At 41.9% G+C, this 23,907-nt stretch overlaps 1 protein-coding gene across 2 annotated transcripts in view; it reads right to left on the bottom strand.

The window, feature by feature from the left end:
* Positions 1 to 23,907, bottom strand: part of PPM1A (protein phosphatase, Mg2+/Mn2+ dependent 1A) — a 376,177-nt gene that overhangs the window by 88,138 nt on the left and 264,132 nt on the right. Inside the window, exon 4 of one of the 2 annotated variants that reach the window (XM_085626169.1) lies at positions 4,096 to 4,207. The exons of the other annotated variant lie outside the window; for it this stretch is intronic. Within the exon in view, the coding sequence (XP_085482295.1) occupies positions 4,096 to 4,207 (112 nt within the window). The remainder of the gene's footprint in view (positions 1 to 4,095; positions 4,208 to 23,907) is intronic. 2 annotated transcript variants of the gene reach the window in all.

Below are 23,907 nucleotides of genomic sequence, written 5' to 3'. Positions count from 1 at the left end.
CCAAAAAGCAAAATGTTTAAACATTTTTCATGCCTTCAGCTAGCAAAAGTAAAGAAAAACTAAAAAAATTACTGCTTGTTACTTCTAGTGTGGAGGAATGCAAAAAAGAACGAGAAAAGGCTGAACCATTAAGAGGTGCCAACTCATACAGGGCAGGGAAATGGAATGTCCGGTATATGGAATTTATCCACAACCATGACTTCAGTAAAGATGGAAGGTGAAACGTATTAACCTACATTTCATGAGTCAGCGGAAACCTGAATGCACAACATTGTGAGAACTTCCTGATGATAGTGAAAGAAGACAAATCGGACGACAGCTCCAATTTGTAAATGCAAATTGTGGTCCAGCATTAAGAAAGAACCTGGATAGGGCAAATAGCAGCAGAATTAAATACGTGGCGAACCTAGTACAGTGGCTTTTATGTGATCGAGTTACTAGATTTCCTTTTTATCAAACCGGCCTAGGGACTGGAAAGAAAATATTACCATCTATTTGTAGCTTGAAATGCAGTAAAATCACATGCTCTGCCGACTCCTGCCATCTAGTGTTGGGTTGCGGATGTGACAAGTTGTTTTTCTTTAAAGCCATTTTCGGTTTTGAGATCTCATGCGACTCCTTCCTTGGCCCACAAGACACTACATCCCATTGTTTTTCCCCATCATTTCAGTAATGTTAATAGAGTTGAGCGAAAGTAGACAGATGTATCCTGTGCAATGTAAGTTGTAATGTGGCAACAAACTAAACCACTGCTTGCTTCCAGGGAGGAGGGTGGGCGCATGTGAATCTACAGCACTACAAGCTGCCAGCAGATGATTACAGGTTAAGTAACGTTTTCTGTTTGTGGCATTACTTGCTGTAGATACACATGTTGTATAAAGACGATGAAGCTGTTGCTAGAGAGCAGATAATGCAGATTCTTGAAAAAGCTTTTTAAAGACTATTTAGCCAACATATCCACAATATAATGCTTTGTTAAAGTGTGTGGTGTTACCATGTAGCAGTTTTGCATATGTTTGTTACTGGAATATTTCCCAAAGCTGCAATTTTTTGTTGTGTGTAGGATATCGCTTGGCAATACATGTAGTGTATGCTAAGATCAAGCATAAAACATTGATATGCACCTAACAATACATCTGACAAGGCCAGTTTTCGAAACAGCTCTGCCCAGCTGCGGTTTAGCAAAGTCATCGAACCGGTATTTTGCCTGTCAGATGGATTTTGTTCTATCTGTAGAATACCTCAATGCCTTCTTAACATCTAGCTGGTGTCATGCTTTTTCAATCACTGAATATGTGTGGCAAGGGGTTGTGAAAATGAGCAACCTAATTGTGTGATTAACCGTGAATGGGTAAACCACCTTTGGGAGAAACTTTGGGTTGTTTTGAAGGACCATCCATCCATGCACCGAATCTGCCCTTATTGCAGGCATGGACTGCATTTGGTTGCAGGTAGACCAAGGGGGCTCGGCGGTGTTTATTCTGCTCGACTTATCGGCAGCATTCAACACCGTCTTCCCAGCACGCATGGTCCAACGTTTGCGGGAGTCACGGGAAAAGCCCTGCAGTTTCTCCATTCCTTTCTAACAGATAGAATGCATACAGTCCGTTACGGAGGCTTCAGAACAAAAGCTTTTGCTCTCCCATGTGGGGTCACTCAGGGCTCTTCGCTTAGCCATGCTCTTTTTAATCTTTATGTGACCCCTCTGGCCAAACTGGTGAGATCCTACGGATTTCAGGTGCTCTCCTATGCGGACGACACCCAAATTAATGTTTCCATCACCAACGACCTGCATTTTGTCACAGAGAAGTTTAATCTATGTATGTCAAACATCATTTGTTGGATGAAAGGCAATTCTCTAAAGATCAGCACAGAAAAGACCGAGGTACTAGTTTCTGGACCACAAAACTCTATCTGGTCTAATGCCTGGTGGCCTACAGAATGCGGGCCTCTTCCAGCCCCAGTAAAAACAGCTACAAATCTGGGGTTCATTTTTGATGAGGGCCTGACCTTTGATGCCCAAGTCAATCGTACAGCTGGTACATTTTTCTATATTTTAAGAACCCTCAAAAAGGTGCTTCCACTCATTCCCTCAGAACTACATCGGCCCAATATCATCGCACTGATCACCTCATCTTAATTACTGCAACATCTCTGAATAAGCTCCACATTGTACAGAACGCAGCAGCAAGACTGATTTAAAATATTCTCAAAATTCAGTCTGCCAGAGAAGGGATTCCTACCTTACACTGGCTCCCCATCAGGGAGAGTATTTCATTCAAGGTCTTAAGCACGGTATATAAGGCCATGCATAGCAAAGGCTCGCCCCAATTCAAATCCTCGTTTCATTGGTATACTCCAGGGAGGACTCTGAGATCATCCACACAGAACAAACTGGTCTCGCACAGATTTCGCAGATCCAGATGGGGCGGCCGCTCGTTTTCGGTTGCCGCTGCCAAACTCACTCCCCCCTGCCATTCGTTCTGCTTTCAGAAAATTCCTGAAAACATAGTTATTCCCCTCTTAAATCAGCTGTTGCACTTTTTTCCCCTTGCTTTTGTCTGCCCAGCGCCTTGGCACCTTCGGGTATAGAGCGCTTTACAAATCCTATCCTATGATCACCAAGATGACTGTTCTACAATACTTAAGCTAGTGATGCAAGTTTATTTATTTTTGTGGGAGCTGCAACAGATTAAGTCAAAGCACCAAGAAAAGTGAATCTTTAGTAACTATCTGGGATATTGCATCCTTATCGATCTTCTAGCAGAAGGGCTGAACAGGTAAAGATAATGAAAACGCTGAATTTCTGATGCGTATATACCTTACGAATCTGAGAATCCAACCAGATGGCATCCTGTTTGAATCCTAGACTCTTAATATGTCATCTTTTAATTTGTGCATTTTGTCATTTCAATTTAGGTTTTGACAACTATTACACAAGGTGTTGGAACCCACAACTAAAACCGTAGATTTCTCAATTATAAAAATTATAAAAGTGAAGTGTATTCTCTTTACTGGCTTGTTTCTATATCATTGTCAATATTAGAGATACAGCAAGATAGACAGCTTGTCCACTTGCAAACCCAAATGTAGCTGCTAATCATAAGTTAATGCAGGGAAACCTGTTCCAAGGTTAAACAGTGGACACAAATATGAGTTCCGCAAGAAAAAAATGCTCCGCCAGAAATGGTCACTTCTCCCGGAAGTACTTATCACCAAAAAGAGGTGCGATACAAGCAGCAGTTAAACTAATTCAGTTTATGAACTATAACAATTAACTGTGTTTCCAGGCCAGGTGTGATATACATTTTCCTCCGGATGCCCTATTGCTGGCTGTGATTAGCAGGTAGTTTAATAAAGGTTGTCACTAAGAACTAGAACACTTTGAAACCACTTTCATAAATAGGTTACATATCAAAAACAGATGTACAGCATTTCAAAAACTAAATAAATATTGAAGATTCTTCATCCATAACAATTAAAATGTAATCTAGGTAATAAAAGATGGGCACAATAATTCATAATTTATTGTTAAATTTCACTTACCACATCAACACACAGATGAAATGTTGGTGTTCATTCTCACGCATTATAAAAACATACAGTTGCATTACAAAACAAGTTATTATACATTCACTTTGATTAAATGTAAATTACAAAAATGTGACACTCGGGTGGGACAAATTAGGCCAGCAGATGTCAAAGCCCATAGCTTTTAAATTGCACAGTTAATTTTGCTATGAGGCCCCATTTGACACAGAGTGAGTGGAAATTTGACTATTTTAGAAAGCTGGTTGCAAACTTGCTAACCGCGCCACAAAGAAATTTCTCCCACCCATTGTGACATACAATAAAACTTAAATTATACAATCTTTAAAGTTTGTTTGGTCTTTCTTAGCAGCCAATTTAACTTTATGTAGAACATTTTCAGGTGACACATGCAAAGAACGACTTGAGAATATGGAAAGATAACAAAAAAAATAGATTAAGAACGAGCAAACAAACTTTATTTTGGGAGGAATGGCATTTTTAACTGCCTTCTTAAACAAAAGTACAGGTTGGTCAAAAGCAGATGCACACTTATTGTTAACTCACTTGCTTGCCAATTCACCCCCTGGTGGGAGATTTGGGATGCTCTCAGTTGCTAACGTACGCATCACATGGACTAAGTCTGGCACGCCTTCTTCGCCCTGCTTCTTTATGATCTCTGGGAATCAGAAGTACTTTTTTTGTAAGTGTTGTCCAAAATGTAACTTAAAAAGATTGAAACAGTTTTATGTAAGGCAGTTAAACAAACTTTTTTATACCAAACCTGGCCTGGTACAGCTTATATGTCTCAAAATGTTGCAGAACAAAATTCAGCTGAAATGTTCACAATTAAATGGAATTGTATTTTTTTTAAGCAGATCTCAACAATACCTAGAGGAACAAGTTATAAAATCATGCTGAATACTATAAAAAATAAAAAAACAGAAAAAGCTGAATTGTCAACAAGTCAGTTTCTATTTTCTCAGCCTTTTCATGTAAACGTTCAGGGTGCTCACACAACGTAATTTCATTCAACATATAATTAGTTTCCTGGTCAAATTTAAGTACAAAAATAGAAATATAAAAAGCAGATTAGATTGCCACAAGAGATTAAACAATATATTTCAATCAAAAGTGCTTAATGAATGGTTTATTGATCAAACTGACACAAAATATTTTACATGCACATGTAGCAATAAATGGCATCTTACACCAAAACCCATATGCTGCACATAGTCCTTAAAGTTCCCTTCAAAAAACCCTATGCCTGACAAATTTCAAATCGAGGGCTGTGCTGATGCCGCAAACGACACTCCTCCACCCCTTCGTGCAGGCTCATGTTGGCTTTCCAACCTCTGCAGTAGAGTGGGCGTGTTGACGGGTACACTTCCACATCCAAAAGATGAACACTGCTTTGCAGTAGACTTGTTCCACTATTCGAGGCACAGCCTCCTGGAGCAGAAACAGCATTCCCCTTCAAAGGAACAGGTGGATCATAGACACACTGAAGAGAAGGGGTTTACCAGGTAGGTGCCTTCTGCCTTGTTTGCTGCATATATTTAAGATGTACGAGTCTTGAGGATTATTAATGTTTAGTGTGCTTAGGCATTCTCTCTCACCTAGGAATGGGTATGCTTGAAGGTAAACACTGCAGTGTAAAAGAGAATGGCGCATTTGACGAAATGCACCACAATACACAATGTAACAAATTCAAATAGCAGAACATGGAGAAATGGAGCAGAAAAGAATTCGAGTTGAGGCAAACGATTCCCCTGATGGGTCAAATATACAGATCTAGTGCCTCATTTGTTTCCTACAGAAGCACTAGAAAGGGGTAGGAAATAAAAGAAAATTGAAAGATGAAACCTCCTTTCCTTCCATCCTCAGTGGCTTCCTTTGTAATCTCCCCCGCCCTTCCTTCCTCATCACGGCCTACACCTGGGACAACATGATCAGAGCCTAGCAGCCTACATTTTGTAATGCACTCTCCTCTTACACTAAGCACTTCATGCTGCAATCAACACGTTTTAAAATTTGGATTAGACTAAGCTCATTTGGAAGGCAGACCATTTTAGGGCTACTTTAGCAGGATATTCCCTTGCTTTTGAGACAAAGCCCTTTATGCAGAAACACCCATATCTGTAAGTGGTTCACATCTGCATTGATGGGCCTTTCTGTGAAATCATTCAAAGGCCTTTCTTCCAAACGTCTTTTTCCTGCATATTAGAGGCGAGCGCATGAGGGGATCGGGAGAGTGCCTCAATATCTGTTTGGTCTGTGTATAGGTTTTATGCCAAACAATCCCCCCTGCTTCTTGAGTAGCCCCAAACTGGTTCCTGTCCCCGTTTCTCTCCCTCTCAGCCCTTTCATTCTACCAATTATGGCTTTGATGTGAAGATGCTGTGGTCTGAAGTTAAGACTAAGTCTGGTAGTTGGTTACCTTTCTCTACACAAGCATACGGTCACAGCTCAACAAAAAACTGTTACTATCACTATAGGGACTCTTTAATTTTGCGAACCTAACTCCTTTGAGTTGAGTGGATGAGAGTTCAGCAGTTCATTCAGGATGTTTGTTTTGCATTCAATTTTTACTGAAGTGTTAATATAGAAGCAAATACGATACATATTATGAATCTGCAAAGCACTGTTTTACAGAAAAAAGGGATTAATACGGCTGTCACTTGAGGTAAGAGTTGGCTGTGTTCTAGAGGCCCAGTACGCACTTATGCACTTTACTTATCCTGACCATGCACATATAATGCTGCCCTTTCTCCCTCTTCGACTGGATAATAGGACAATGCTCTAGCATATTTAAAGCTACTCTCACATATGGCACTCACTCAAGTTAGATCCAGGCATCAGGTCAAGTGAAGAATAAACCCTGACCCCTACTGAAAATCTAGAGCTTCTGGCTTTACACCACCACATTTCAACTGAGGAGTGTTGTGGAATGGACTGACTGCAATATATAAACCTTATCAAGGAAAGGAGGAAAACACACTCTTGAGGTAATACTTTTAGGTTTCAGAATCAGTCAGTCCTTCTCCCCACTTGTTTGCTGTACTGTTCTGGTAAGATTTTATCCAAATACCCTGAGCACAGTGCTAGCCAGAATACCTAGAGGTCTACAGGGTCAGTGGCTGCTCAAGCCTGGGACATGGAGCAAATTTAAATAGGTAAGGCAAATAAGTGGCATCATCATCAGCTGCTGATACTGCGGACTGTGAAAAGGAGTGCTGCACAGAGAAAAGGCTTAGGATAGAGTCTACCACAGGTGAACCTTTGGTAGCTGATAGGCAAGAAGCCTGGAGAGCTAAAAGTGGGGAATGTGCTTTAATGTTTAAAGTCACTAATAGAAACAAACTTGAAAATGTAAGATGGAATTCATTTTCTCCATGGATGAGGTTTCATCTTCGTTCATACTGGTTTCTAGATGGAACTCACAAGAGTTCAGTATTAGGTTTAGGAAACAACCCTCTGAATAGGGAGCCATCTGTAGCACACAATAAGAGATGTATCATTCTTTCTGCGCTGCACATCCCTCGTCAGCCTGTCAGAAAGGATAATAATTTGGTCACTTGTTTAAAACTGCCACGATCTACAGCTCTTCTAGAGAAAGCCAGGAAGGCAGCATGCATACTAATTTAACTGTGAACTGAAAAAATTGGTCAAATCAGTTCTTCAAGTCACATAATGCAGTCTTAACGTCACCTACTAGGAATCCCTGCATTCCTAAAATCAAGATCAAAAGCTCGAGTCCTGGGAATGCTTGAAAATATCGACACATTTTCCTAGAGTTATGTTCTACAGGCCCCAGGAAACACGGGGCTCACTTTATGCAAAGTATGTCCAGGGATCTGCTGTACTCCTACAGACCACCCGCCACATCACTTACAAAATATGCTGCTGGTGTCCCTGACCAGAATGGGGCACAACCATGCATCAAAACATATTTATGTTAGCCCACAAAGGGCATTATGAGGTGCTCCTTCCTGGAGCAGACAATAATAAATGAGTGGCTCCAGCATCTAATTTATTATACTTTTGTTTTTTCTTTTTGTGAGGGTGCTTGTCCCATCTGTGACACCCTCAGTTTTTTATTTTTTTGTCGAGGGTCGCAGAGGGCACCCCCAGGGCCCCCACCTGCACAAATTGTGGGTGCTGACAGGAGCCCGACACTTTTTGATTTTGTGGGTGCCCTGGTGCAAATGTTTACTTCACCCAGTATGAGCCATTAAACAGGTCCCGGGCCTTACTCTCCCCCACAAAAAGAAATCTGCTCCGGAGATGGGGTCCCCAGAATATCCCTACCCTGCCACTGATGTGCTTTGTATTCTTTTTGTATGACTGGGACTGAGTCTCCAAGTTCTTAAACGGCTACTGACACATCTTTGTTAATGTGGTGGCAGCAAATCACATCTTAGCTGTCGTGTCCACCGTAACCTCATATACATATACTCAAAAACTACTGAACAGGTTTCCACCAAATCACAAAAAGTAAGCTTACTGGACCAAAATCTAGCCTTCCACCAAAGTTGGTGTAATTCCTTTGAGCCATGTTTGCGGTATCGCTGTTGAATGTTCCTATGGAAAATTGTATGGGGGGAAATGCATTTTAGTACCTCCTCCCCAGTTTTCTCAGCCCCCACTTGACAGATCATACCAAAACTTAACAGAAAGGAACTGCGGTGGATGAACTTTGTTCTGGAAGGCCTCGTAAAGATTAGTTAACTAGCGATAAGTTGTAAGCAAAATAAAAAATGCTTTTCCTACGGTAACAGAGTGTATGTATATATGTAAGAATTAATGCTATAAAAATGTCAATACCTTCACCACTCTCCGCATCTGAACAGAGCTCTCTTGTGTTACCTTCCACCAAAGCAATAGCAAGGGAACATAACTTCTTTTATATGGGGGTGCACACAAGAATTAAATGGCTCTGTCTTCCCATTTCTGAGAGAAGGCTCAGAGTGCAATATTTCATATTTTGCTGGGCGGCACTAGGGGAATTTATTAAGCAAACAATATGTTCACACTTAATACAGTTACAGGCTATAAATCTTTTGTCCAGACACCTGAAGATCAGCAGAGGTATTTACCAAACTTAAACCCAACAAAATTATAATAATATTAATAAAAATAATAACAAACTGGATGATGGTTTCAACTTTGCTCTCTACTTGGAGCGATATTTCTAAGGCTTTTGCTATTCCCAGGGTACTACTCATTGTGTAGTGTCATAATCCATTAACTACCATATCATTTTATTTTTTGAGGGAGAGAATAGGAACCCAAGGGTAACTCTTATATCAATGATAACATGATTAATTTACTTAATATGAAAACACAACAAACATACTTTATCGTACTTAGACACAAGAACTGAAGTTTACAATGTTTTCTTTGATTGTAGCAATAATAGCCTGATGAATATTACCGCTAAATTGAAGAGCTATCTTCGTTGCAAAATAAAATGTTGACTTCTTTCATGCTCTCTAACCAGTGCAAACCTAATGACAGTATTAGCTCAACTACGAAAGCACTATTTTATTGTGTGTCACCTTTATGGAGCTGTTGATAGTCTGTTCAAGTTGAAGAGGAGTCCAACATCATCATGTAATAGGTGCAGTAAAGGGGGGCTAAGCTGTCCTGCATACTGTTCATCATCTGGGAAATACATAACTGATGGGAAGCTCTCAGTTTAGTTAAACAAAAACACATTGAAGCTAATGTTTTTGGATGGGGGCCAATCATGTACCCAACGAGGCATTTAATGTTATGGCAGTAGCTAGGTTCATACTGTTTAGGCACTAAATAAAAGCATAAACTGCCAATTGCTTAGAATAAAAGAATAATGTTTGCACCATTTTAGAATTTGGTATTTTAGAAACGAAAAGTGAAACAGAGGACAGATGCAAATGGTTAATGTTCCAGAACTATCTGGAGGATGGCAACCCAGCTAAAATGTAAGCAATAAATCCAGGTCTGGCTATCTGGTATGTTCTCTTAATACTATGATAGTTTGCTCTGGTGAATCATGTGCCTAGATTTGACTTTTAACTGCTGCCTTTGACATCTGCCTCCATTTGTCTTTGCTGCTTCTTTTTCTCTTTCATGTGCTGTACATGGAAAAATAAAAAGGCATTGCTTTAATACAAGACTTGATCTTTTAAGCCATTTGTGAGTTCTTAAAATGTATCATTAGTCTTGCCAATCCTGGCAAATCGTCCAATTTCAGCCTCCAAGTAGATCTTTATGACATTTCTTAATCTGGAAGTTCTTCTTTCTGGTTGAGATTACATCAACTGTGCAGCAACTGCAATTTGAGGTTTAGTGCTCCCACTCCACCACACTTGCATGAGCTTCCAGACAAGCATGTACTTTCCCTTGCTCTGGCTTTATTTCCAAGGCAGTTTCTGACTTCCATTGGGACCAAGGGAAACATTGCTCTTTCTTCAGGGAATGAGGCTTTCATTTCCTGGGGTTACCAGGGAAATGTCTAATTATCGCCCAGTCACATCATAGTCCAAACTTTGTTCTAAGAACCAAATCAAAAGAAGATCAACTAGGATTGCCAACCCAGAGAATGAAGTGAGAGACCCCTTTTTAATTGTCAAGTTTAAAAACACGTGTTACACCTTCCAAATCTATATACATCTCACTAAGATTGGAGGCAGAAGATAAGGAAATACTGGAGATGAGAAAGTGTTGCACTGCTCCTGGAGTCTGTGTTTTCGGCATGCTGAGGCATAGCCTGGATTTCATAAGGATTGGGCGAAAGGAGGTGGTATAGTTTGAATCACTTGTCAGTAATCACCATACTCCAAATCATCCTTATCCTATTATTTACGTTCAGGTCCTTCAGAAGTTCTTTCACCTTCAATTCATGTGTTGGAAAGCAATGGTTTGCTGCGGGAATGACCACTCTTTTCCAGAAGTTGGTCTCTGAAACAATTGGAGTTATATTTCAGATGGGGCAACGGGGAGCCAGTGTGAAAAGTGAATCCATCATATTTCTATAAGTTACAGGATGAGAAAGTGAGAGTGTACTGAATATTTGAACATAATTAGCAAACCTTTAAGAATTCTTTTTTTCTCACCTTTTATCTTTTCTTTCACCCTCATTGCACATTTTCATATATCTACTTTCACCTTCTCCTTCGCTCTTTCAAATTTTTATTTCCTCACTTGTTCCTTTCTCATGCATTCATCATTTTAGGATCTTCTTTAATCATCCTCTCCTGCACGTTCATCTCTTAGTCTAATCCACATTCACAGTTTCCTTCTGATCCCCATCTGTTAAGCCTCTTGGCAGCTTGTTTGCCTTCTGCTTCATCTTCTTCAGTGGAATGACACCATCTCCTCCTTATTGCCATGTCTGACTGTATCCCCTTTCCAAGCACCTCCAAAACAATCCTCCCCCCCCCACTTCACCCATCAAAGATAAAGGACTAGTGCCACAGTCCTTGCTCCACCAATGAATAGGTTTAGCAGGGTAGCAGGCAAGGGGAGATAAAGCAGAGAGATTAGGGAGGTGGTTATTACCGGGGGGGGGGGGGGCTAGGGGTGGGGGGTGATAGCCTTGAGAGGCCAAGCAGCCTTGTAAATTAATTGTGCAGACGGACACTATCAGTAGTCACTTGTTTGTCTAAGAGACTCGGAGGGTTGAGTATCGGAAAAATGCCGTAGAAATCTATGTAATAATTTGAGATGTTAGCAAGAAGGAATGCTAATATGTACAGTGAAGTGGTCCTCAATCTTCAGGTAACTTGCATTTTTAGCCAGTGAAACTAGGATATTGGGCCCTGCTGCTAAACCCTGTCAATGTATTTGATAAGGTACCAAAACAGTAAGTTTCAAGTATAGACCCGAACACATCTGAACTGCACTCTATCAACTTGCATTATAGTGTCAAGTTTATGTGGAGCTAGAAATATTAATATTTTCCTTTTTATGCTTAGCCTGACAGCATTAAGGTAGTCTATATTTTGCAATATTAAATGTATTATTTCATTTTTAGATTATTCAAAAGCAAATAGGAAATTAGCATTGGCGGATTGTGTTTAGATATAGGCTCAGAAACTCAAATTGCATTTTAAGGTACAACAGTTCCACTTAAAAAATAATGCAACAAACAAAATAAATATAACCCCTCTCCTCACCTATCTCCTACCCAAGCCAGTCCTTTGGTGATGCCACAGTACATCACTGTTCATCTATTGTAATCTGCCTTAAAGCCAGTAACTACAAAAGACTCTCTAAACAGAAATGTGCTGAAGTCTCTGATATGGTTGTGAACACCCCGTAGAAAAAATCTTAAAGATTCTGATATTTTGGGCACACGAGGTCCCTGAATTCAGAGAAGAGGTACTTTAGAAATGCAGCTCAATCGTCTACAACATGTAGGCCTTCCCATATATGGACATCAAAAAGTTCTTAATGCACAGTAGATTACAAAATAGTGTATACATTACCAGGCTTATGGGGTCCTATTCTTCCCCAACAGGCAGGTGACATCCTGTCAAGGTCAAATAAATCTGTCTGACCTTAAAGCGGTGTAGACGAAAGGTTTGAAACATCTAGTATAATGTTTAGGGGGAAATCTAGGCATTAGGGGTGTCAAATGTTAAGCCCAATACAATACCTCCTTCCAGTTTGTAATTTAGGGCAGTGTAAAATGAGACCTCTCCAAATTCCTGTGGCACCACAGCCTAACCAACAAACCTTTGAATTACAGTGATTTCATGGCTGGAGTCTATTTGGAGTATACCAGTGTAAAGAAAATGTAGTCAAGGTTTCCCTCTATTTGGTGCTTAAAGCTGTGTTGCACGTCCTAAAGTATTCTTCAATCTTGATTTGACAAGTGTCAACTAAGTTTCCTCTCCCAGCAACTCCATTAAATGGACCCCAAAGTTACGCCAGGACACATGAGCAATTAATAAACTTTAGAAATTATGTTTTTATCATTGTTCTTCATAAAGAATCCATTTATCAAACTTAGTGAGATTCCTAGATACATGTCGATTTATTGAGGGCTGGAGCAACTATGGTTAATTTAGTGGAACCCATATCTTTTATATTCTGAGAGGCCATAATCCACCTGAGCATCTCAAATGATCTAATGACATAAATCACCCGGTGTAGCAGCTATTTTGATACCAAAATATTCTCTCTTATGTTAGATTAAGATGAAGGTATAGTTAATGGATGTATGACAGGATATAGTTAATGGATGTATGACAGGACCACGCACGCCATAACCACACATGCCTTAACGTGTCCATTACAATGCAAATGCCTTTACCACGCAAAACTTTACCACGCATGCCTTTACAACGAAAAGTTAAGTATTTTGCAGGTACTAATAAAGCCTTCTATACATACACACATATCAGTGGTTGTTTATTCACGAGGGCGGGGGAGAGCGTTGTCCTCCTGCCGCCCGTTGCGAGCCTCACAGGAAAACATAAAAATGACAGTGAAAAGATTTCAATGCCATTTTATTTTTCCAATGTGCGCACTGCAGCAGCCAACTGCCCCCGAACCCAGATACATGCAGGGCGTGCCCTGTGCTGCCGATCGGCAGCAGAGAACAGTAGCAGGATGCTCCAAAGTGCGCCTCCCCCACAATATTTATTACACAAATCTGAGCCCCGGGGAAGTGGTGCTTCCTAGGGTTGCGGGGGCAGCGCATGCCGCACCGCATTAAGAAATAATTTGCCCTGGGGAGGTGACGGTCTCCAGGGCATGGGGGTTGCCTAGGACAACCCTCACATAAATTTCAAAATGCCCTGGGGAAGAGGCAGTCCCCAGGGCTTTAATGCTCCATGGAGGGGAACCCTGTGGGCGCCCCCTCCCAACTATTATATACATGCCCCCAGGACCTGTCCCACCCGGGGGACAGAGTTCAAATGAAGCGTAGGAGTCCGCGCTTCATTTAATAATAAAAAAAAAGTTTAGGCAGGAATTGCGGATCCAGCACGGCTCCTGCTTAATTAAAAAAAAAAAAATGCTCCCCCCAAGCGACATAGGGGGTCAGGGTGTTCCTACCCTGCCCCATTTTCTTGTTTTTAAAACTTTTTTTTGTGACTCGGTTCAACCCAGTCACAAGATGGCTGCCAACACTTCCTGCTTTGAAGTGTTGGCAGCCAATCAGATCTAAGTAAGAGATCTGGAGGGGTCGCTGATCCACTGCATCCCAATATACATAAACTGGATTTTTTTTTACATTTCTCCGCAGCTACTGAACGAATTTACACCAAATCAGCACTTACTTAGACCAACATCTATCTTCCTGCCAAATTTGGTGTAATTCAGTTAAGCAGTTCGGGCTGTAGCTGTGTCTAAAGGTCCTATGGGAACTAACATGTGGAAAAAGCGATTTTAAGCACCCCCTGGTTCTCAGCCCCCACTTGATTGATCACCCCAAAAACTTTCAAGACAACAGCTGAAGTGAGCGTCATAACAGTTTTGATAATTTCATGAAGATTCGTCAAACGGCACCAGAGTTATTGGTGAATAGAAAAACACTATTCCTATGGAAACTAGGTCCTAACTACCTACTGGCGACTGCCAGTGGGATGGGGTGTGGTGTGGTGTGAGTGTGTGTATATATATTGGTTCAAATATCGGAAACCAGATTGTTTCGATGTTTATACTCCTTTCTGAAACTAATTTACATATTGTTGCATCAGGTGCTCACTTTAAATCCCTATATATATGCACTGATAGGTCCAGCGCGTCATGTGATCAAGACTGCCGTTTGGCAGTCGAAACGCGGCAGGCTGGGCACTCGCTTGTAATCTATATGCACCTGCACTTGCACATGTAAATCTGCAATAAAGGATATCTACCTCCACGTCGTGGTCCGTACCTGCTTTGATCGTGAAAGGATCGCTCACAGGATTGTGATATATATCATGCGATCAAGACCCGAGTGGGGGTCGATACGCGTAATGGAGGACTTGCTTGGCACGAAATAAAATTGGATTTGCAATGACTTTTGGTGGTCCGCTCTTCGTCCTTTGGTCCGTGTGAGGCTATTGTTGGCGGCGAACTTTGTTCATATATATATATATATATATATATATATATATATATATATATATATATATATATATATATATATATATATATATATACACACACACACATATATACACACACACAAACATTATTACCTACTGGCGGTCGCCAGTAGGTAGTTATAGTTAGGACCCTGTTTCCATAGGAAAACCGCAACATTCTATTTTGAATAACTTTGGCGCCGGTCGACGAATCCTCGCGAAGTTTTCAAAACTAATGGGGCGCTACGCTCCGCTCCTACCCTGAAAGTCTCGGGGGGATTCGTCAAGCGGGGGCTGAGAAAAAAGGGGGGTCCCAAAACGCGTTATTCCCATGCATTTTTCCATAGGACCTTTAGACACAGCTACAGCCCGAACGGCTGAACAGAGTTCCTTGAAATTTGGCAGAGAGGTAGTCTCCGGGTCAAGGAAGTGCCTTTTGTAGGTTTGCTATAAATCTGTTCAGTAGATTCTGAGAAAATAGCCTTTAAATCAATATATATATCTGAGCCAGCTTACGGTGCGCTTACCGTACGCGTACGGTGACGTGCGAGAGCGCGATTCTGATTGGCTGTTAGATCTTAGTAAACATTCGAATCGGTCGAAACCAGGAAGCGGCGGCCGCCATTTTCTCTCTCGCACTCTTAAGGGGTGATGAAAAACAAAGGCCAAAAACATGTAATGGGACTGTTTAGACAGCTCCTTACCACCTAGCCTTGATTAATGGGTCCCCACAGTTCCCCCATGGGCAAAAACCTATTTTTTCTTTTTTTTACGAAAAATCGCCGATTACGCTTACCGTACGCGTACGGTAAAAAAAAAAAAAAAAAAAAAAAAAAAAAAACAATCCACACTCTCCCCACCCCAGTGTGCAAATGGTGCCCGAAGTGCACCATTTGTGCATGGCATATCGTCCTTGTTGAAAAAGCTTACCTTTCACAGCGAAGCGCATAATATGTCCTCCATGTGCGCGAAGCGCATCGTGCGTACATGGCCCATCCAGCGTAACGTGGGCACGCGGTGCGCGTAGCGCACCGTGTGCCCACCCTGCGTGCACGGCACTAACTGCGTAAAGTGGGCGCGCGGTGCGCTAAGCGCACCGCGTGCTCACTGTGCGCGCACGGTGCGCGAAGCGCACCGTGCACGCACGGAACGAACTGCGTTAAGTGGGCGCGCACGCCACGAATGGCGTAAAGTAACTTAGCATTTAAAAAACCGTACAAATTCACTGAAAAAACCATAGGTTTCACACACGTTATAGTTAGGAATTAGCATTTAAAAAACCTTGCAAATTCACTGAAAAAACCATAGGTTTCACACATGTTATAGTTAGCTGGACATTTTACTGATAAAAAACCAATGAAATTCCCCCGTTATAGTTAATGCAGGCAACTATAACTCACGCAACCGCAATCCTCTGCTGATGACATATGTGTCTTTATGAAAAAAAAATATTTGCAATATATGTATAGCTAAAATTTAATGGAAGAAGACATGGGCAAATAAGTGTCTAAATACAGTATTAGCATCAGCAGAGGATTGCGGTTGCGTGAGTTATAGTTGCCTGCATTAACTATAACGGGGGAATTTCATTGGGTTTTTATCAGTAAAATGTCCAGCTAACTATAACATGTGTGAAACCTATGGTTTTTTCAGTGAATATATATATATATATATATATATATATATATATATATATATATATATATATATATATATATATATATATATATTTTCTTTCACTGAAAAAACCAAAGGTTTCAGGGGCGATATAGTTAGCCAGACTTTTCACTCGTACAAAACCACTGAAATTCCCCCGTTATAGTTAGTTCAGCTAACTATAACTCGCGCGCCCGCAATGCACTGCTGATAACATCACATATTACATCACTGATGACATCATCCAGTGAATGTATGTTTTTCTGAAAATTACATACGTTTTATATATGTATATCTCAAGGTCGATGGAAGAATAAATGGCAATATAAGTGTCTAAATGGATGATTTGTTTTTGAAAAATTGATTACTGTAAGCCCCTAGTATATAATCGGGCAGGGGATTAAAACTACCTCTTAAAACGCGCCACAGGGCGTGTTTGCACACGTCACCTCAGGCCCCGTCCCCTCACTTCCCCACTGTGTAAACACACGCTGTGGCCGTCTTAAGTTGGGAGATTAAGTCCCCTTGAATCCTGAGGGTCCCTAGGGTCCAACTAGACCACTAGGTACCTCCAGTAAGCGCCAAAGAGCTGCGTTGCAGAGAGGTGTAAAAAGTGGCACGGCCTGGACGACCTCTCTGCAACGCAGAGCAGTGGCGCTTACTGGAAGCACCTGGTGGGCAAGTTGGCCCCCATGGTCCCTCAGGATTGAAAGGGAATTATTTCCCCAACTTAAAACTGGCCAGGGGGCGCGTTTGCAGAGTGCTGCAAGGAGGAGGCGTGGCCTCCGGCGCAATGCCAGTCTTTTATTTTTTATTTTTAAGAAGGAGGGCCTTCTTTTTCTAATTTACTGGCCCTGGGGACCCCATCCCCCAGGGCCTGCACCCTAATCTTGAAAAAATAGATTTGGCCCTCCCAAGGCCTTAATCGGCCCCGGGGACCACAACCCCCGGGTCATGGCCTTTTTTTTTTTAAATTATCCTTTAGGAGGGGGCTGCGTTGCCCCCCTCCTCAGGCCACTTATGGCCCCGGGGACCCCATCCCCCGGGGCCGGCCTTTGTTTTTTATTATTTAAAAAAAATATATATTTATAGAAGCACCTAGGACATGCTAGAAAAACCGTATGTACCTATCACCATGACGATTTGCGTGATTAAAAGGCGACCATACATAGAATGAATCCACATGGAATGTATTTACACCGCTAGTGACGCTCTGACGTGTCTGATGCCCTACTGTGCCTAATCCCGGCGCCCCCGCCGGTGGGTACTCTCCAAGTAGACACCCTTGTCGTTTTTTTATACAAACATGGGTAGCTATTGACGGGCACATTTAATATACACGCACACCAAGCCATTCAAAGGGGATTCGACAAAAATTCGACTAAACTATGCAAGAAACCCCCCTCACGGTTAATAAAACACACATCCACCGCCGGATGTAATAATTTTTATTTTTCTCTCTGGAAAGGAGACGAACCTCACTTGAGAGTCACAGCGTGCTCCTGGCTGTGCCCAATGCTGTGTTACACCCACCCGTGCCCGCCGAGTGCCTCACACCTCTGTGTTGTATTCCACCAACTAGTGCGTATGCTATGACACTCTCTAGCCCATGTGCACTGTAACACCACCCCGTGAACATGTCATGCCACACTTGCCTTCGCATGGGTTATACTGCCCCATCTAACGTGCCTTCCTCGATGCCTATGTTATAACGCACAGCGCTATGCCATACATATTACAATCTGGGATCCATATCTTTGTCATAGTGCATATGCAACGTTACACTCCCCAGCACATATTTTATATTACAACTTTAGAGACTAGTTAGGTTACACAACACTGCCCTGTGCATATTACACTCCAAGGCGCATATCGCATAGCACGCGCAAGTGCCCGTGCTATCTCGCGCTCTCCAATGAATCTGTCATTGCGCACAATGTATTGCATATTATATTTCACGCACCGGTTCATCTTATATCACACTTTTTGGTGCATAGTTTATACCATATACTACATCTAGTTTCATTTTCAATCGTGCTCTCAGGACTATGTTCTATATAACACTGCGTCCACCTACCCTTTTCATGGGCATTACATTTTGCGATCGGGGTGGAGGGTCAGGGGGTGTTTCTGCCAAGTGAGCCCGGAGTCACAGTCACAAACGTCCTCTTCTTCCTGAATAAAAGTGAGATTATGCTGCATACCTGTTCATATTTTAAGCAGTTTGCACAGACACACATTTTAAAAACAATTCCTAATACCCACCTTCTATGAACAGTTAGCTTGCTGCTCCATCCACCTCCTCCCTATCCTCTGTTGTCTGAATCCATGGACTAGCCACCTCCCTCCTACCATGCATGGTCTGATGTGCTGCCACTGCCCTCCATTTAGCATGATGTACCCGTCCACTCCTCCTGCCCTCCATTGCCCAATTCTATGGCCCTTCATTGACCTCCTGCTTAGCCTCTGTGCTTAGCTTGCTGCCCCTATTCTCCTTCCCCCTGCCCTCCGATGTCTTTGTGCATGCCCCTGCTCCATCCTTTTTGCCCACCATGTTCCATGGACCTGCCACTACAATCTACTCTGAGTGTTCTGTTGAGCTGCCACTCCCCTCCCACCTGCCTAGCATTGTCAGATGACTGTAACCTGTCCCTGCCACCTCCACCCTGCCTGTCCACATGCCATGCCCCCATCCCCTTGTCCTCCATGGTCCATTTTAATGCCACACCCTTCTGCCCTCCCTGGTCTGTTGTGCTGCAACTGCTCCTCCTGCCTGCCCCGTGCGGTATGTTGTGAGGCCCCTTACCCTGAACTCTCTTGTCTGTGCCCAGGTCCTGACCCTCCCTTCTATACTCCATGGTCCTTTGTGCATGCCCCTGCACCCTCCTTCTTGCCCATCATAGCCATTGTGCTGCCACTAACCCTCCCACTTGCCATGCATGGTCTTCTGTGCTGCCATGGCTCCTCCCACCTTCCCGGTGTGGTCAGCTAGCTGCCCCTGACCCCCTCCCACCTTCCCTCCATGGTCTGTGTGTATGCCATCATAGTCTCATTGTTGCTCTCCATGGTGTGTCTTGTTTCTAGTGCCCATTCTGCCTGACCTCCATGGTCATCTTGATGCTCCTGCCCTGCCCCCAGCCCTCTGTTTCCATATGCAGACCCATATTTCCTCCCCCCTGGCTTGTCTGTTCCATTGTAATGCTCCTGATCCGTCCCTCCTGCCCTTTATGGTCTGTTATGCTGCAGCTTTCTTTCCTGTCTGTCCATCATGGTCAGCTAGCTACCATTGCCTCTTTCCCCTCTGTTCTCTGTTGTCCATGTGCATGGTCCTGTCCCCTCCCTATTGCTTTCTATGGATTGTTGTGCTGCACTCCCATCCCGCATGCGCTGTGTGGTGTATTGTGCTGCTGCAACCCCTGATGCCTGCCCTGTAGGGTCAGTTTGGTGCACCTCTCCATGTCCCTCCTGTCCTCTGTTATCCGAGTCCATGTCCCTACCCCAATTCCTCCTGCCTACCATGTTCCAATGTACCATACTTGCGAACATTTTGAACTTGGTAAGAGGGAGTTTTGAGAAAAAAACTGGGGTATTGATTTTCCCCTTTGAGTTACATTGAAAAAGAGGAGATTGTAGACAGGAGACAGATCAAATAAAGCCCATTTGAGCTTAAAAACATTGGACGTTTCCTGGCTGAAACGGGTCTGTTGGCATGTATGGTTGTACTACCACTGCCTCTTCCTTCTGCCCACAATGGTCTATTATATTGCCACAGCCTCTCTTGCCAGTCCTGTATTGTTGGTTTGTTGCCCCTGCCCCCCTTTCCACTGCCCTCCATAGTCTGTTGTGCTGCCACTGCCCTTCCTGCCTGCCCAGTGTGGTCAAATTGTTGCCTCTGCACTCTCCTACCTGCCTTCAATTTTCAGAGTCTGTGCCCCTGGCCTCTGCCTCTCAACAGTATCCCAATGAACAACTAGATTGCTAACATTCTATATTTATTACAAAAGTGTGGAATGCCTGACGTCATCTTGATGTAATCCAAACTGTAATACCTAGAGTATTTCCTTTAGAAATTACATATATGAGTGGTCTTATTTGCATCAAAATTATGGTTATTGCTCTAAAAAACTAAAATGAGGACATATTTTCTGAGTTTTCAAATAGCGACAAAGAATCTTTAAATTATTTGTAATCTTTATGTTTTTTTATCCAGTTGACCACTTGATTAAATGTTGCACCTAGGGGAGAGGATGTGGTGTTACTTCCAGAGCTACAGACTTTGCAACTGGGGAACCAGTGTGGAGTTTCTGCTTCAGCTCAACATTCTGTGATTCTGGTCAAATCACTTAATCTCCACATGTCTACAACCAAAATGAATTTGATCTTGTGTGATGTAACCAATGCTCATGTAAAGCACTCCAATACCTGACAAGTCTGCACTATATAAAACTGCAAATACACAAAAAATAAGTGGTTTGCACACTTCTGTCATTGGGCTACATGTGGGCTACATCTAGGTGATATTTGTGCTGCATTTGGGCTCTTTTGTCTCTGGTGGCCATCTTGGGAGATTTATTTGTTATGAAGTTTCCTAATTTCCTCATTTACTGCAGTCTCCTCAGTAGGAAATGCTTTCAGTTTTTTACATTGATTCCATCAAGAAGGTATTCAGATATGTCACACATTTGCCATAAATTCTGAATGTTAGCACTCTAGTTGCTCATTAGATCACTGTAGTAAAGTTACTGCTCACCACAGAAGTCTGCTGCTGGTATTAAAAGTGCATGTTTCAGTCTGCATATCAGAATTTTTTAATGAAATAGAAGAGGATTTGAGAAGTCACTCAAAATGTGCCCTCATTTTTCTTTCTTCAGCACTAATCATAATTTCTATGGCAAAATGAAACCCCTCATTGTGTTCCTTTTTAAATTAAATGTTTTAAGTGTTACCAGTTTATTCCAATCAAGATGGCTTCAGGTGTGCCATACGTTTGTCATAATGAAGACAGTAAGCGCTCTAGTTGTTTTTAAGAACACTCTGGGACATTCTGTCATTGGGCAATACTTGGGTTACATCTGGATGATATTTGGGCTACATTTGGGCTCTTTTGTCTCTGGTGGCCATCTTGGGAGAATTTTTTGTTATGAAGTTTCCTAATATCCTCATTTACTGCAGTCTCCTCAGTAGGAAATACTTTCAGTTTTTTACTTTGGTTCCATCAAGAAGGCATTCAGATGTGTCACACATTTGCCATAAATTCTGAATGTTAGCACTCTAGTTGCTCATTAGATCACTGTAGTAAAGCTACTGCTCACCAGGGAAGTCTGCTGCTGGTATTCAAAGTGCATGTTTCAGTCTGCAGGTCAGAATTTGTTTATGAAATAGAAGAGGATTTGAGAAGTCAAAATGTGCCCTAATTTTTCTTTCTGCAGCACTAATCATACTTTTTATGGCAAAATAAACCCCCTCATTTTGTTCCTTTTTAAATTAAATGTTTTAAGAATTACCACTTTATTCCAACCAAGATGGCTTCAGGTGTGCCATACGTTTGTCATAAGTAGGACTGTTAGCGCTCTAGTTGTTCTTTAGAACACTCTGGGAAGGTGCAGTAGAACACAAAGGAATCAACTGACAGTCTCTGCCCTTGTTGGATGTACATGTTTTACTGAGAATATCAGACTTCATTCTCACATTCTCACTGAGAAAGATAATGTGAATTTACAGAAAATATGCTCTCAGTTTAGCTTATAGATCACCTTCCAAACCTCTGTGGGAAAAGCATGAGAAAATAGTTTTCTCTCAAACATGATTCATGATATCACAGCAGAAGGATTTTTCACATGGTAAAATCACCTTAGAACACACCACAATGCCTAAAATGAGTATGGTACCATCAACAAATGATTTATAATGTAACTAAAGTCTTAAAACCTTCTATTAACTGCAATGCTTTTGAATGAGGTGCTATCATGTATATTGGTCCCAAGATGGCTGCCAACACTTCTTGGATGAAGTTCTGACAGCCAATCAGATCTCACTATGAGATGTGTGGTTAGGCTCCGCCCAGATATATCTATCTTTTTAACTCTAATTTTCTCAGGAACTACTGAATGGATTTACACCATTTAAGCAAAAGGCATGAGTCTGAACTGAGGACTACCTCTTTGCCAAATTTGGTGTAATTCCGTTCAGCACTTCGGGCTGTAGCTGCGTCAACAGGTCCCATGGGAAAATGCATGGGAAAAACGCGTTTTGGGACCCCCCTTTTTTCTCGGCCCCTGCTTGACGAATCACCGTGAAATTTTCAGGATAGGAGCGGACCAGAGCTGGCCAAAATTTTTGAAACTTTCGCTAAGATTCATCAATCAACGCCAACGTTATTCCAAATAGAATGTTGCGGATTTCCTATGGAAAATAGGTCCTAACTATAACTACCTACTGGCGACTGCCAGCAGGTTATATATATATATATATATATATATATATATATATATATATATATATATATATATATATATACACACACATACATATACATACACACATATAAATAAATAAATAATCAATCAAGGCCTCCAGGAAAAAACACGTCATGGCGGAATAGCACTGAATTGAACAAACTATATTGCACAAAGAAAAACTGGAGTCCGTTCCGTTTCTGTTTCCAAACTAATGGAATGCTGAGGATTCGGCAATTGTGGACGGATATAAAGATTAAGATATAAATGTATATATCTGTATCGACCCTAAACCCTACCCATCCTAAACCGCAAAAATACCCTTGCCACCCAAATACCCTCACCCAGCCTAAACCATAAAAATGCCCTTGCCACCCAAATACCCTCACCCACTCTAAACCCAAAGCACACGCACACACACACACAAACAAACACACACACACACACCCTCCCCCCTCCCCCAAGTGGTGGTGGTCGCCAGCAGGTAGTTCTAATTAGGACCTAGTTTACATAGTTAAAGCATTTTTTGTTTTGCTAATAATTTTGGCGCCGTTTGAAGATTCTTCACAAACTCTTCAAAACTAGTTCAGCACTTCAGCTGCTGTCTGGAAAGTTTCGGGGTGATTCGTCAACCTGAGCGGAGAAAAAGTTGGGTCCCAGAACGTGTTTTTTCCATAGAGATTTTGAACTGGACTACGGCCCGAACCAATGAATGAAATGTTAACATAACTTGGCAGAAAGATAGCTCTTGATATAAAAAGAGCCATTTTGAAATTTGGTGTAAATCCCTCCAGTAGTTCTGGAGTTATTTAAGAAAAAAATATATAGATATCTAGAGACGCGAATCCTCCGCTATCCAATATATGCTGAGATCAGACTGGCTGCCAACACTACAACCAGGAAGTGTTGGCACCCATTTGGGACTCTGACTGAGTTGAGTAACCCGAAAAATGTTAAAAACAAAAGAAAAGGAGGCAGGGAAGGAATGCTCTGAACCCCCTAGGCTTAATGGTGGCCGGGGCAAATAAGCACTTTAAAAAAAAAAAAAATGGTGCCTTGAAAAATGCAGTGGATCTGCAAATCTTAGCAAAAAGAAAAAAACAAACAAAAAAAATTGACTTTCTCCGGCGCTTATTTTTACTTCGAATCTGTATCAGTATATTGTGGGAGGGCACACGTGGCTCCCCTTCCTATGGTTGATT

Source organism: Triturus cristatus, chromosome 9 (assembly GCF_964204655.1).
Source record: "Triturus cristatus chromosome 9, aTriCri1.1, whole genome shotgun sequence".
NCBI lineage: Eukaryota > Metazoa > Chordata > Amphibia > Caudata > Salamandridae > Triturus > Triturus cristatus.
This window is presented reverse-complemented; position numbering and strand designations above follow the sequence as displayed.